The following is a 17202-nucleotide window of genomic DNA, read 5'->3' as shown; positions in this document are numbered from 1 at the left end:
CCTAAGGGAAATTACATAGTAAAAGTGGAACAGTCTTAGCCGTAAACGGAGTTCCTAAGGGAAATTACATAGTTAATATTTACAGAAATGCAACCTATAAGCAGTAAATTTATCAGATAGATAATCACTATTACTGAACTAGTATATATATTTGTTTAGAGGCCAGCCGAAGGTCGCCTCCGGGTGCGGGAATTTCTCGCTGCATTGAAGACCTGTTGGTGACCTCCTGCTGTTGTCTGTTTTATGGTCGGGTTGTTGTGTCTTTGACACATTCCCCATTTCCATTCTCAATTTTCATGTCCTAAGTCAGGAACCTGATATTCAGTAGTTGTCGTTTGTTGATGGGGTTCATAAGTGTTTCCCGTTTTTTTAATAGATTAAACTGTTGGTTTTCCCGTCTGTATAGTTTTAAACTTGTCATTTCTATGCCCTTTATAGCTTGTTGTTCGGTGTGATCCTAGGCTCCTTGTTGGAGACCATACTTTGACCTATATGTGTTTTTTTTCTATTACAAGTTGGGACTTGGTTGGAGAGATGTCTCATTACCACTCAGTCATACCACATCTTCATATATTTATTTAAACACTAAGAAAGCTTGCAAATGTTGTATCTTAGGCTAGCAAATATAGTCATCCACACAAGTTTTATTATAAAAGATTAAACTTAACTAAGTTTGAAGAAGAAAAAAATGACGAAGAAAAAAATTGTAAATTGCTTTCATATAGCAGCCCTAAAATAAAATCGATGTAAAGAATTTAACATAAATACACAAAATTTTAAACAATAAAAAATACCACTCAACTAAGAAGTAGCAATAAAAAGAATAAGCTGACGTTAATTTAGATTTTTTTAGGAAACGAAGGCTGCACCGCAGTGTTGTTATGCACTAGAAGTAAAACTTCAATTGGTATTAATTGTTCAAATCTAAACCATGTAAACGAAGAAACAACACGACAACTTTTCTAGATAGTTTGGCTACCCCTGATTTCTTCTTCAATTTACTCTTTGCTTTATAAAAAACACAACGTCACAGTGAACTCGTTTACTACGTTTGACTGTGTCCCGTGCCAACAACGTTAGAAACAGACAACACAACAGGACAGAGAAAGCAGCCATGTAATGTAGGTGTAGAGCGAGAGACAAGACACAAACACAATGTTCTATACTGTGTAGAGCGACAGACAAGACACAAACACAATGTTCTGTACTCTGGACAATGTTCTTATTCCTGATCTCTATCAAATTAAAAAGGAATTTGATCTGTAAGTACATTGTATTACATCATTGTTAGCTTTTATGACCCGATTAGTTGTTTATACATGTACTGTGATAAAAGTAGATCCAGAAAAGACTTTCGGTCATACAAAATAAATAGAGTGTAATTGCCATGTGTAACCTTTCTATAAAACTTACACAATGTTTTGTATGCTTCTATTAGCCTAATAATGTAATAATGTAAGCTTTGAATTTTGGAAAAATTAGTTTCTTTATAATGTGAAAAAAATATAAACGGACAATTTTAGAAAGGTTTGTTATCAATCATGTCAGTACATGAGGACATATCTTATATAAAAGGATAACCGTAAAAAGATTTTTACTCCTGTTTAGTACTCAGGGTTTTCAATAAGTTTTGAAATAACTGATTGAAGTTGATATGTAGCAGAGCAAGCGCGGGGTCCGGGTGCCGCTCAGGCCCCCGGCCAGGTCGAAGGCGAAGCCACGTGGAGGTTTCAGGGGGGCAACGTCCCCCGGAAGCTCATGGGTTTTAAGGAATAGGTGATAGATCAAATTAATCCAAAATAACTTGTAATGTTGGCATTTTTTTCAATGGTGTAGCTTTGGTGAGTTATAAGAAAGCATAAAAAAGTTTCGAAAATGTGTAGTACAAGGACTAAATCATAAATTTCAATCCTCTTGGTTCAGTGTCTTTTCCTGCAAGACACTGACTGTGTCTGTCACAAGAAAAAATATTATTATATTTCATGAATAAGTATTATAATTTATCATAGGCTGCACCCATACATCATACCATATTTGCATTTTGACTAAGATGTTTTTTATGTGTAACAGTATAAAAATTTACATTCTAATTAATATTTTTATGAGAATCAATGAGAAATACATGGCTTATCTCCACTGACAATAAAAAAATCTACTCTTGTATTTTGAGGGATAAAAGTTACATGTATCATGCTTAACACTTTGGTATTTTCAATAAGTAAAGTTCTTTGTAGTTTAAGTTACTTAGTAATTTTTCTCATTGTCCCTGTATTGAGTAATTAAATACAAATATAATTATATCAATCTGATTTATTTGATTCAATTAAAACATGTTGTTATATATCATTTTCATTTTGTTCATCATCATCCTCATCTCCACCATCAATGTCAAAGTCAAGATACATTTTTTTTATTGCAGCCTGCACTACAAGCCTTACCTCCTCTATGTCACTTAAACTTGAAAGAGCAACAGGCTCTGTCTGTACTGACATGTCTTGTACTTCAGTTATATTTGGAATAGGATTTTGTTGGTTTATTATTCTACAATTTTGTTTAACTGCAAGTTTCCTCCTGTTTTTAGTTCCTATTGGATTTTTTTAGACTGTCCATATCAGGGCCATTTATACAAACATGCATACAGGATTGGATCATTTATAAGATAATCGAATTCTAAGTCTCTACATTTTTTTCTTTTTTATTTAAAAAAAGAAGGACCATGGAACAGGTATACATATGATTTATGGTAAAAGTAATTAGTCTGCTTTTAAGAGGCTTTATCACTTAAAAACAAGAAAATGAAAATCACTCAATGAAAATAATGTGATGTCTGCTTTTTACGAGACAAGACATTGCCAAGAAGGCCAATAAACCAAAAAAGATGTACATTCAATATATGTAGAAAAAAAACGATGAAGATCAGAGAAATGACAACTATTGGCGAAATTCCCGAGTTTGTATAAATGACTAACTTATATGCAGCTATATATATTGGGTATAACTAATGAAAGATCTGAGGCCAATGAGATAGAAACCCAATGAAAAAAAGAAACAAAAGTCACCTCAAAGTTCGTATACATTCTGAAGTACACGGAGTCGTTTTTCGTACAAACATTTGACTAAATACATAAATTATCACTCACATTATTTCAGCATTGATATAATAGAATGGTATACTCGACTTCTATTAGAACATGTAACACAACCTCGTCATCTTCGTGGTCTTCCCTTGTCATTGTTTGTGTTGAAAGATATGTCTGGTATGAAGAAACGGCTGAGAGAATCACGTATGTAAAATAGTATTTTTCGTGCATGTAAATAGTTTTTATATTCTTAGAAAACTAATTTACTCTAATAACTATTTAGCATTCAATCATTAAGGGCACATTCTCTATCCGCCACTTGTTTATAAGATATAAAAGAAAGGCGAAAGATAGGGACATTCAAACTATCTTCCTATATTATAAGTTGAAAATAAACTGACAACCACATGGGTAGAAAAGGAAAAAGACAGACAAACAGTAGTACACAAACCCAACATTGTAACCATAAAAACAGAGCAATACGAACGCCCGAAAATATGAAAGTGATCGAAGGTACCCCGGAACAATGGTTGTCTCAATTGTCTTGTTTCATATTTTTCATGTCGAGGCTTTTTATAGCTTGTTAAACGGTATGTTTTTTCCTCATTGTTGAAGGCCGTATGGTTGCCAGCATACCATTTATGTTTATGTGAAGTAGCATTATCTGTTCATTCCAGGAATTCCTGAGATTATAGATATTATTTCCTGTTTAAGTGACGTAGCATGCTCTGTTCATTCTAGGAATTCCTGAGATTATAGATGTTATTTCCTGTTTATGTGACGTAGCATGCTCTGTTCATTCCAGGAATTCCTGAGACTATAGATATTATCTCCTGTTTAAGTGACGTGACATGCTCTTTTCATTCTAGGAATTCCTGAGATTATAGGTATTATCTCCTGTTTATGTGACGTAGCATGCTCTGTTTATTCTAGGATTTCCTGAGATTATAGACATTATTTCCTGTTTATGTGACGTGAAATGCTCTGTTCATTGTAGGAATTCCTGAGATTATAGATATTATTTCCTGTTTATGTGACGTGATATGCTCTGATCATTGTAGGAATTCCTGAGATTATAGACATTATTTCCTGTTTATGTGACGTGACATGCTCTGTTCATTCTAGGAATTCCTGAGATTATAGATATTATTTCCTGTTTATGTGACGTAGCATCATGCTCTGTTCATTCTAGGAGTTCCTGATATTATAGATATTATTTCCTGTTTATGTGACGTAGCAAGCTCTGTTCATTCTAGAAGTTCCTGAGATTAAAGATATTATTTCCTGTTTATGTGACGTGAAATGCTCTGATCATTCAAGGAATTCCTGAGATTATAGACATTATTTCCTGTTTATGTGACATAGCATGCTCTGTTCATTCTAGGAATTCCTGAGAGTATAAACATTATTTCCTGTTTATGTGACGTGACATGCTCTGTTCATTCTAGGAATTCCTGAGATTATAGATATTATTTCCTGTTTATGTGACGTAGCATGCGCTGTTCATTTAAATATTGAAATGGAAGGTGTTCATTTGTGTAAACCTCAACAACAGAAAAAATCGTCGTAAGTTTATACATATACATCCATTTAAAGGCTTGGTTATATTAACAGAATGCAATAATGACGTATTTGTATTTTTACCCCACTCTTCAATCATTACGATATTCAAATCAACCCAAGCAAGATTTATTTGTAGAACTTTTTTTTTTGTAATTATATATATAATTGATATTTAGTCTAAAACTTTATCTTATCACATTTCAAGGTTCATTTAAAAGACCATCCACACAGACAAAACTGTGAAATCAAATGATCTACTAGTATAACATATATAGATATAAGGAATGATAGAAACACATTTCAAGATACACTTAACTAATCTTAAAGTACTTTCAGGTTAGGGTTTGCACGTGCATTTCAATCATGTTCTAACTCCATCCAATATAATCAAAATATAACTCTCGGATTTTGCGTTCTCATACTAGAAGTATATAAAAACCTAGTAAATTAAGATGATTTCTTACAAAATGATTGTCAATGTTTCTTAACAGCAATTTTTTAAAAATCAATATTCGTTATTTTGTTTACACAATTGTTAAAACCAAAATTCACGAAAATCATTTACTATTAAACATAAATTTATACCTTTTTGAAGGTTTGAAGGAACATTTCTCCATGGTCAGAACAAGAATAAATCGAACCTACTGAAATTGATAAACAACCATACTGATCTTTTCCCAAAACTTCTGTGTGCCAAAGTGGTAAGTGTCCGTTTACCGTTATACATACTGATCTTTTCCCAAAACTTCTGTGTGCCAAAGTGGTAAGTGTCAGTTTACCGTTATACATACTGATCTTTTCACAAAACTTCTGTGTGCCAAAGTGGTCAGTGTCAGTTTACCGCTATACATACTGATCTTTTCCCAAAACTTCTGTGTGCCAAAGTGGTAAGTGTCCGTTTTTCGTTATACATACTGATCTTTTCCCAAAACTTCTGTGTGCCAAAGTGGTAAGTGTCAGTTTACCGTTATACATACTGATCTTTTCACAAAACTTCTGTGTGCCAAAGTGGTAAGTGTCAGTTTACCGCTATACATACTGATCTTTTCCCAAAAATTCTGTGTGCCAAAGTGGTAAGTGTCCGTTTATCGTTATACATACTGATCTTTTCCCAAAACTTCTGTGTGCCAAAGTGGTTAGTGTCCGTTTACCATTATTCATACTGAACTTTTCACAAAACTTCTGTGTGCCAAAGTGGTAAGTGTCAGTTTACCGCTATACATACTGATCTTCTCCCAAAACTTCTGTGTGCAAAAGTGGTAAGTGTTCGTTTACCGTTATACATACTGATCTTTTCCCAAAAATTCTGTGTGCCAAAGTGGTAAGTGTCCATTTACCATTATACATACTGATCTTTTCCCAAAACTTCTGTGTGCCAAAGTGGTAAGTGTCCATTTACCGTTATACATACTGATCTTTTCCCAAAACTTCTGTGTGCCAAAGTGGTAAGTGTTCGTTTACCATTATACATACTGATCTTTTCCCAAAACTTCTGTGTGCCAAAGTGGTAAGTGTTAGGTTACCGTTATACATACTGATCTTTTCACAAAACTTCTGTGTGCCAAAGTGGTAAGTGTCAGTTTACCGCTATACATACTGATCTTTTCCCAAAACTTCTGTGTGCCAAAGTGGTAAGTGTCCGTTTTTCGTTATACATACTGATCTTTTCCCAAAACTTCTGTGTGCCAAAGTGGTAAGTGTCAGTTTACCGTTATACATACTGATCTTTTCACAAAACTTCTGTGTGCCAAAGTGGTAAGTGTCAGTTTACCGCTATACATACTGATCTTTTCCCAAAAAATCTGTGTGCCAAAGTGGTAAGTGTCCGTTTATCGTTATACATACTGATCTTTTCCCAAAACTTCTGTGTGCCAAAGTGGTTAGTGTCCGTTTACCATTATTCATACTGAACTTTTCACAAAACTTCTGTGTGCCAAAGTGGTAAGTGTCAGTTTACCGCTATACATACTGATCTTCTCCCAAAACTTCTGTGTGCAAAAGTGGTAAGTGTCCGTTTACCGTTATACATACTGATCTTTTCCCAAAAATTCTGTGTGCCAAAGTGGTAAGTGTCCATTTACCATTATACATACTGATCTTTTCCCAAAACTTCTGTGTGCCAAAGTGGTAAGTGTCCGTTTACCGTTATACATACTGATCTTTTCCCAAAACTTCTGTGTGCCAAAGTGGTAAGTGTTCGTTTACCATTATACATACTGATCTTTTCCCAAAACTTCTGTGTGCCAAAGTGGTAAGTGTTAGGTTACCGTTATACATACTGATCTTTTCACAAAACTTCTGTGTGCCAAAGTGGTAAGTGTCAGTTTACCGCTATACATACTGATCTTTTCCAAAAACTTCTATGTGCTAAAGTGGTAAGTGTCCGTTTACCGTTATACATACTGATCTTTTCCCAAAACGTCTGTGTGCCAAAGTGGTAAGTGTCCGTTTACCATTATTCATACTGATCTTTTCTCAAAACTTCTGTGTGCCAAAGTGGTAAGTGTCCGTTTACCGTTATACATACTGATCTTTTCCCAAAACTTCTGTGTGCCAAAGTGGTGAGTGTCCGTTTACCGTTATACATACTGATCTTTTCCCAAAACTTCTGTGTGCCAAAGTGGTAAGTGTATACCGTTATACATACTGATTTTTTCCCAAAACTTCTCTGTGTCAAAGTGGTGATCTTTTCCCAAAACTTCTGTGTGCCAAAGTGGTAAGTGTATACCGTTATACATACTGATTTTTTCCCAAAACTTCTCTGTGTCAAAGTGGTAAGTGTCTGTTTACCGTTATACATACTGATCTTTTCCCAAAACTTCTGTGTGCCAAAGTGGTAAGTGTATACCGTTATACATACTGATCTTTTCCCAAAACCTCTGTGTGCCAAAGTGGTAAGTGTATACCGTTATACATACTGATCTTTTCCCAAAACTTCTGTGTGCCAAAGTGGTAAGTGTATACCGTTATACATACTGATCTTTTCCCAAAACTCCTGTGTGCCAAAGTGGTAAGTTTCCGTTTACCGTTATACATACTGATCTTTTCCCAAAACTTCTGTGTGCCAAAGTGGTAAGTGTATACCGTTATACATACTGATCTTTTCCCAAAACTTCTGTGTGCCAAAGTGGTAAGTGTTTACCGTTATACATACTGATCTTTTTCCAAAACTTCTGTGTGCCAAAGTGGTAAGTGTCCGTTTACCGTTATACATACTGATCTTTTCCCAAAACTTCTGTGTGCCAAAGTGGTAAGTGTATACCGTTATACATACTGATCTTTTCCCAAAACTTCTGTGTGCCAAAGTAGTAAGTGTCAGTTTACCGCTATACATACTGATCTTTTCCAAAAACTTCTGTGTGTCAAAGTGGTAAGTGTTCGATTACCGTTATACATACTGATCCTTTCCCAAAACCTCTTGTGTGCCAAAGTGGTAAGTGTCCGTTTACCGTTATACATACTGATCTTTTCCCAAAACTTCTGTGTGCCAAAGTGGTAAGTGTTCGATTACCGTTATACATACTGATCTTTTCCCAAAACTTCTGTGTGCCAAAGTGGTAAGTGTCAGTTTACCGTTATACATACTGATCTTTTCCCAACATTTCTGTGTGCTAAAGTGGTAAGTATCCGTTTACCGTTATACATACCGATCTTTTCCCAAAACTTCTGTGTGCCAAAGTGGTAAGTGTCCGTTTACCATTATACATACTGATCTTTTCCCAAAACTTCAGTGTGCCAAAGTGGTAAGTGTCCGTTTACCGTTATACATACCGATATTTTCCCAAAACTTCTGTGTGCCAAAGTGGTAAGTGTCCGTTTACAATTATACATACTGATCTTTTCCCAAAACTTCTGTGTGCCAAAGTGGTAAGTGTTCGTTTACCGTTAAACATACTGATCTTTTCCAAAAACTTCTGTGTGTCAAAGTGGTAAGTGTTCGATTACCGTTATACATACTGATCTTTTCCCAAAACCTCTTGTGTGCCAAAGTGGTAAGTGTCCGTTTACCGTTATACATACTGATCTTTTCCCAAAACTTCTGTGTGCCAAAGTGGTAAGTGTTCGATTACCGTTATACAAACTGATCTTTTCCCAAAACTTCTGTGTCCCAAAGTGGTAAGTGTCAGTTTACCGTTATACATACTGATCTTTTCCCAACATTTCTGTGTGCTTAAGTGGTAAGTATCCGTTTACCGTTATACATACCGATCTTTTCCCAAAACTTCTGTGTGCCAAAGTGGTAAGTGTCCGTTTACCATTATACATACTGATCTTTTCCCAAAACTTCTGTGTGCCAAAGTGGTAAGTGTTCGTTTACCGTTATACATACTGATCTTTTCCCAAAACTTCTGTGTGCCAAAGTGGTAAGTGTTCGTTTACCGTTATACATACTGATCTTTTCCCAAAACTTCTGTGTGCCAAAGTGGTAAGTGTCCGTTTACCATTATACATACTGATCTTTTCCCAAAACTTCTGTGTGCCAAAGTGGTAAGTGTTCGTTTACCGTTATACATACTGATCTTTTCCCAAAACTTCTGTGTGCCAAAGTGGTAAGTGTTCGTTTACCGTTATACATACTGTTCTTTTCCCAAAACTTCTGTGTGCCAAAGTTGTAAGTGTCCGTTACAGTTATACATACTGATCTTTTCCCAAAACTTCTGTGTGCCAAAGTGATAAGTGTCCCTTTACCATTATACATACTGATCTTTTCCCAAAACTTCTGTTCACCATTATACGTCGCAACATATACTAGTAATTAATAGTAAAAAGGATTAATCATGACTTATTTGTTTTTGTGTTGACTGTGCATCAGCTGATTTTTTGTAATGGATTGATGCACCATATCCTTTATTTCTTATGTATCACCAAATTGATCTTTATTTTCGATAATTCTTTTTCTGTCTTTACTCGCTGATATTGCTTTATTTTTACTTTGTTTTTATTTCTTTCAATTTGTTTCACGAATTTGTGACGCCTTCCTTTGCTCGATACGTATACTTATACATGTAATATCGGAATATGTTGCTTATATTTAAAGTTTGCCCTCATCATACAGTTATACATGTATATGTTGAATAGAGAATGAAAACAGAAAAAAAAAAACACAGCAGAATGCAGAGTAAATATAGGTAAAAAATAAATTCGAGTCTTTTGTTAGAATAAGCAACAGAAGGAAATAATGAAAATGACAATGATCCACAAATTAACAGAGGACTACAAGCAGATACTGACATGACAATGATCCACAAATTACCTACATTGTACTTAGTATATCTTTTGTGAAATATCTGAAAGGGTTTATAAGAGGTGTATTGTTAATGTAAAAAGATGACATAATAATATTACAAATGTAGTAATGATAACTTTTGCCTAATAATTTTGATTGGTATTGGGGCCGGGAAAAACGTTAAATGTATGAATAGAATAGAATAAAACTATTGAACTGATAAATACTTATTTTCTATTTATATATGATAGAAATTTGGAGCTGTACGGAGGGATTTGGGCTTATGCGAGGGAAGTACACGTAATCTCGAAAAAAATAAAGAGCCCGGATTAAACGTATACAAAGTAGTAGAAGAAAGATTTCTTGCCAAAAAATTACAAACCTTGAAATCAAAAGACAGCAAAGAATTGAAGAAAATGGAGAAAGTCATGTCGGAGTTTGAAGAGTTAGGAGGTGAAATATCGAAGGTTCGTATAGACTATCGAGTTTTCTAAACATGGTGGTTTTGTGAAATATCGAAGGTTAATATCGACTATCGGGTTTTCTAAACATGGTGGTTTTGTGAAATATCGAAGGTTCGTATAGACTATCGAGTTTTCTAAACATGGTGGTTTTGTGAAATATCGAAGGTTAATATAGACTTTCGGGTTTTCTAAACATGGTGGTTTTGTGAAATATCGAAGGTTAATATCGACTATCGGGTTTTCTAAACATGGTGGTTTTGTGAAATATCGAAGGTTCGTATAGACTATCGAGTTTTCTAAACATGGTGGTTTTGTGAAATATCGAAGGTTAATATAGACTTTCGGGTTTTCTAAACATGGTGGTTTTGTGAAATATCGAAGGTTAATATCGACTATCGGGTTTTTAAAACATGGTGAGGAGGTAAAGTATCAAAGATTTGAATAGACTATCGGGTGTTGTTTTACACAAGGTTACAATGTAAGTAGTTAAATATCGAAGGTTCGTATAGGTTGCTACATATGAATAATTTAATTTTGGATGTAACGCGTCTTCTGATTGGCTGACGTTATTTTGGATCAGCCCATATACATAATTTAGTCATGTGACCGTGACGTCATCAACGTTTTTTCATGTTTTTTCTACGGTTTGAAATTGAATTTAAAATTAAATTATAAGAAATGACTGTAATATTTTTTCTGTCTATTCGAAATAACATAAAAATGTGGTGTACACTGTTAAATAACCCGCTACGCGCGTTATTCATCAGTGTGCACCAATTTTTTTATGTTATTTCTTCAAAGACAGAAAAAAATATTGCAGTCATAATCCTTAATTACAAAATGTTGCTAGGGGGAAATATCGAAGGTTTGTAACTACTACATTAACTGTAGATTTGTGTTAACTTACATGCTCGTGGATATTAAATTTCGTGGTTTTGCCATTGGGTGTATATAAGCCTATAGAAAATATGTAATTCGTTGACTATTTTATTTCAAGCTTCATCTGTACCCACGAAATACACGAAATTAGGTATCCAACGATTAATAACGAATCCACAGTATCTGGTTTTCTACACATTGTGAGCTGGTGAAAAATATCGAACGTTCATATCGAGTATAGGGTTTTCGACACATTGTTATGTGGTGAAATATCAAAGGTTCATACAGACTATCGGGTATTGTATACACATTGTTATATGGTGAAATATCAAAGGTTCGTACAGACTATCGGGTATTGTATACACATTGTTATATGGTGAAATATCGAAGGTTCATACAGACTATCGGGTATTGTATACACATTGTTATATGGTGAAATATCAAAGGTTCGTACAGACTATCGGGTATTGTATACACATTGTTATATGGTGAAATATCGAAGGTTCGTACAGACTATCGGGTATTGTATACACATTGTTATATGGTGAAATATCAAAGGTTCGTACAGACTATCGGGTCTTGTTATATGGTGAAATATCGAAGGTTCGTACAGACTATCGGGGTTTGTATACACATTGTGAGGTTTTATTTCTACGTTATTTTCGGTACACTTACCATTGTTGATCATAACATTTCTCTGCGAAATGTGTAATCCAAATGCCCAAAATATCGCGAGCCTAAATCCATTTATTGGAAACTCAACAAACCGCGGAGGGATACATACACCGGGAAAAAAATAAAGAAAAAGTTTGTAACGCTGGGGTAGTGAAATTTGAAACTAATTACCACGGAGGAATTATAAAGTATCATGCGTTCGCATTACATTCACATACACCAATGGCTCGATCCGCTCACTCTGAATAAGGAATCGAAATATAATACAATGCAACATGCATAATTGTGACCATGAAATCACTACATTCTTCGCAACTCTGCAGATTCTTTAAAAAAAGAAGCAGAAATTCAATCAAATAGTAAGTTAATCGTGATTAATTGAGTTTTTGATTTCAACTAAATGATAGTTTACATGTGAGTTATACACGTTTCCCCTTTTCAGCTCGCTAACATTATACAGGAACAGATTCTAAGAAGAACGAAGGATCAAATGAACAGTATCCATATCAACTTAAAAACTATATTGTGCACCTGCAAATTAGACAGCAAGTAAATATCAAGTCTTTTTATATATACTATTAATGTTGAAATGATACAGTAACTATGCATGAACAGTATGAGTCAAGGTTATATGCTGTATTATTACAATAGCTTTGATTATGAATGCAAATAAAGAGCGCAGAAAGCTTTAAAGAGATTAAAAAAGTGAATAGTTTGCAATATCTCTATAAAAGTCATTAAAAAGATTAAACTTGGTTTTACTGCGTGTATTGCTGTGTGTTTGTTTATTCTACATTCGCTAGAGGAAAAGGGGGTTGAAATATCACAAATCCTGTTTGATCCTCTCGTATATTTACACTTGTCTTAAGTCAGGAGCCTCTGACCTTTGTTAGTCTCGTATTTTATTTTTTCTTTAATATCATATATACATGTATCTAGAATGTATTACTATGGTACGTTTCGAAACGAATATAAATACGAAAGTTTTATTTTGATTTGGTACACGTACATAAAGTTAACAATTCAAACATAAGCTCTTGCGAACTTTTTACCGAATACAAATTGTTAATTAAATGCGGACAGCAGAGAGAGCTCTAAAATTATCTGAATTAGCCTTAGTTAAGCAATCTTAATAATATTGCAGTTTCCTCAAAAGTTAAGCAAGGCAATGGGCACTTGATTTGTACAAGAACTGGTGGTAGCTGTCAAGAAATCAAAAGTTTATTTGTGTATTGCAGGATAAATATTTATCTTATCTCCTATATAAATACATTTCTAGGAATGTGATTGGTTAAAAGCGTGAGCGTGGAGACCGACATATTTCATATTAGCTTAGTAGGGAGGCGGGGCTTATTTCATACACGGTTAGTAGTGGTGTTACGTCCCTTTATATTCCATATTAGGTTAGAAGGGAGGAGGGGCTTATTTCACACACGGTTAATAGTAGTGATGTTACGTCATTTTTAAAAACGAAAACGGTACTTAGAAAACATCTTAAAGGTTTAAACAGACAAAGAAATTGATGATTAAGATTGAAATAAATTCATAAAACACATTTAAACCTAACAAGATGTTATTGTTGGCATCTGTTTTTGTAGGATTTACGGAAGTAGTTTCTTCATGCTAACAGTATTGAAGACTTGCTTATTTTGATAACCGGGTCACTAGTTTACTAAGAAAAATTCGTTACATATATATAAAGCCTGTTAGTGACGTAAAACGGTATATATATGGGGTTAGTAAATTCCATATGGTATTTACTGACCCCATATATACCGTATTATGTTACTAGCACTCTATGTAACTAATAGTAACCTACACAACTTAATATAGTGTCTTGTCCGATATTTTGTAGACACGAGATAGTAGAAAACACACTCAATTCATATTGGAAAGGAGATATATCAGATAACATCTACAAATATTACAGCGATATATACAAATTTCCTGTCATAAAATCCACGGTAAGAATCTGAATTATTTTCATTGGTTTATTTTATAAGTAGTAATGATTTGTTTCTGTTTCCAATAAGTATCAATCATTGTCCAATAGAAAATTGACCCGAGACGGATTAAAGTGTTCTGTTTAGGCCCTTTCAAAAAAAATGATTCCACATAATATAAATTTGACTGTCTTATAGCCTTTGATGAAGTTTAAGAAGATAATATTCAAGGAAAACTTATTTTTAGTATTTTTTTTATTTCTTTTTTTATTTTTTTTTTAATAATAACATTAAGACGTTAACCAAACATCTCTTTACTTGAAAATGAACAAAACCACAAGGACTTTTTGAACGGATGGACATATGCAACACTACTGGGTATACCGTATCTCAATTAACGTACTTATAAACGTCGAATCAAATATATGTTAGGATGTCAGAAAACCCATTATTTGCATGCTTTGAGGTTTTGAATTATTCGTATAATGTAATGGCGTCTAACTCTTAATTTTACCTTGTTCAATCTTGCAGACGACATTTACAAATTGGGGATACTTGTTTCATCTTCAACCCACCATTTTACATCGTAAACTCAGAAGTGACGATGAAATTGAAATTATATTCCTGAACTCTAGCTATGGTAAGCAATTTAATTCAACTGTAATGTCATACAAGACTAATTTTAGTTTGTTCATCTCTAATTTCAGTGTGTATCTATGTAAGTGAGCGCCAATTTAATTTCAAGAGAAAGAAAGGGGGACCTCAACATGATGAAGAAAAAAAGTGTGGTCAATTATGAACAAAAAATTCTGAATCAAGATTTTCCCCATACCTTTAAAAGTGTTAAAATGTGATTGATAGCGTCGAAAAACTATAAAAAGAAAAAGTGCTTTTCGCCGAAACGTTCTGACTCAGATTAAAATCAAAGCAACCACAACACATTCCCCTTGAAGTTAAATGGTTGTTCTCTAAGCTGGATCCCTTCCGTTTTGTACTTGGTTTTTACCATCAGACTTATCCAGCTAGCAGCTGAGTCAATGTGGAGCAGCAATCAGGAGATCGTCGATAATTTGTGTATACTGCCTGTAATAATGTGTGTATACTTTTCTACATTGGTTAGAGGTATAGGGGGAGGGTTGAGATCTCACAAACATGTTTAACCCCGCCGCATTTTTGCGCCTGTCCCAAGTCAGGAGCCTCTGGCCTTTGTTAGTCTTGTATTATTTTAATTTTAGTTTCTTGTGTACAATTTGGAAATTAGTATGGCGTTCATTATCACTGGACTAGTATATATTTGTTTAGGGGCCAGCTGAAGGACGCCTCCGGGTGCGGGAATTTCTCGCTACATTGAAGACCTGTTGGTGACCCTCTGCTGTTGTTTTTTATTTGGTCGGGTTGTTGTCTCTTTGACGCATTCCCCATTTCCATTCTCAATTTTATACTGCCTGTAATAATTTGTGTTTACTACCTATACTGCCTGTAATAATGTGTGTATACTGCCTGTAATAATGTGTGTATACTGCCTGTTATAATGTGTGTATACTGCCTGTTATAATGTGTGTATACTGCCTGTAACAATTTGTGTATACTTCCTGTAATAATTTGTGTATACTGCCTGTAATAATTTGTGTATACTGCCTGTAATAATGTGTGTATACTGCCTCCTGTAATAATTTGTGTATACTGCCTGTAATAATGTGTGTATACTGCCTGTAATAATGTGTGTATACTGCCTGTAATAATGTGTGTATACTGCCTGTAATAATGTGTATATACTGCCTGTAATAATGTGTGTATACTGCCTGTAATAATTTGTGTATGCTGCCTGTAATAATTTGTGTATGCTGCCTGTAATAATTTTACATACACTCTATGAGCTGCGTCAGATAGAAATCGGCCTAATGTAAGTGCACGCATGTACATGTCCATTGCTAATACTTTGATTGATTTTGTGACATTCAATTTGAACTACAAAATTAAAGATGGATGTTGGTCTGATTTGAGGGTATTTGTACATTGCATCAATTTTCAAACAGCTACAGACTGTGTATAGAGATTTTTGTCAACCCACAAAATTAGTTAACATATATTTTGATATTTATTTGCATGTTTTAAGTCGATTTCTATCCGACGCAACTCATGAATATAATAGTTAACCGTTTTGCTATGCAAGAGATAGTATCGAAATGATATATTTACTGGTTCTAATATAAGATTTATTTATAGGACGGATTTTCTCTTCCTCTAACTGTAAACACATATTATCTTCAAGTTACAAAGTAAATGAACATGGAGTTATTAAAGAGAAGCAAGGTATGGATAAACCTTAATTCATTTTTTTTTAAACATTTGTTTTTTTAATTTTCGTTCGAAGCAAACTATTGAGCTTTTTATTTGTTCATTATTTCTGTTTGTGTGAAGTGGCAAATAATTCATGCATGTTCAGGACGAGCACAAATTAACAAGGAATATATGGAGAAGATATGGACTCAAATAACACATATACATATATATATATATATAGAGGTTGTCCGGGATGAAGATCTGCAAAAATAGCACTGCCACTGGAAAATGAGGATATTTGAAGATGACTGAAAGTTTGCCTCTCAACTACATGTATACCCACGTGCGGAATCATTAGGTTCTTAACTTGTAGAGAACGTGGCCATCTCTTATACAGACAAATTGTAATTATGATTGTACTCTTATTTCACAATTAAAACTTGTTAATGTTATTATTTTTCAGATGTCAGTGTAAAATGTAAACTATGGCTTCTAGCCAGGACAGTAGGCTTTGGATGGTACAGGAAATATTATATAGGAAAGAAGAGATGGGGAATATTTACCAACCCAGAATCATTAGATTTAACTCCTTAGTCTTTAGGGGAATAAAGTTTATGTACAACTAGAATTTATTATATTTGACATGCAATTGAGACCGGAAATGGGGAATGTGTCGAAGAGACAACAACCGTACCAAAGAGCACAAGGCCATCAACGGGGCTTCAACACAGCGAGAAAACCCCGCAACCGAAAACCTGAACTTCATTTACAACAACTTTCATACAAGTGAGAGGTTTAGCGCTATACAACCAGGTTCAATCAACCATTTTCTACATTTGAAAACGCCTGTACCAAGTCAGGAATATGACAGTTGTTGTCCATTTATCGTTTGATGTGTTTTGTTATTTGATTTTGCCATTTGATTGGGGACTTTCCTTTATGAATTTTCCTCGGAGTTCAGTATTTTTGTGATTTTACTTTTTAATGAGGTTGAAAAATATCATCAAATGATATAAGTTAAACCTGTACAGTATAATTAGACAATATACGTATAGTGTCTTGAAATATGAAATTTATTTGTATGAGGC

General features: G+C 34.2%; 1 protein-coding gene across 5 annotated transcripts; it reads left to right on the top strand.

Annotated features, from left to right (window-relative positions):
• Nucleotides 1-1038: 1038 nt before the first annotated feature.
• On the top strand, nt 1039-16742 carry LOC139502251 (uncharacterized). 5 transcript variants are annotated; one of them, XM_071291680.1, is made up of 11 exons: nt 1041-1167; nt 1210-1262; nt 3151-3284; nt 4529-4646; nt 5239-5344; nt 10122-10337; nt 12331-12437; nt 13744-13852; nt 14363-14471; nt 16058-16144; nt 16578-16742. In XM_071291680.1, exons 1-11 carry the CDS (start codon nt 1156-1158, stop codon nt 16706-16708), a joined length of 1182 nt encoding a protein of 393 aa, XP_071147781.1. In that variant the 5' UTR covers nt 1041-1155; the 3' UTR covers nt 16709-16742. The 5 variants fall into 5 exon arrangements, with proteins under 5 accessions (XP_071147784.1, XP_071147781.1, XP_071147780.1 ...); XM_071291679.1 differs by having other exon boundaries at nt 1043-1262; XM_071291682.1 differs by lacking the exon at nt 4529-4646 and having other exon boundaries at nt 1062-1167.
• Nucleotides 16743-17202: the final 460 nt, after the last annotated feature.

Source organism: Mytilus edulis, chromosome 13 (assembly GCF_963676685.1).
Source record: "Mytilus edulis chromosome 13, xbMytEdul2.2, whole genome shotgun sequence".
Classification (NCBI taxonomy): domain Eukaryota; kingdom Metazoa; phylum Mollusca; class Bivalvia; order Mytilida; family Mytilidae; genus Mytilus; species Mytilus edulis.
This window is presented reverse-complemented; position numbering and strand designations above follow the sequence as displayed.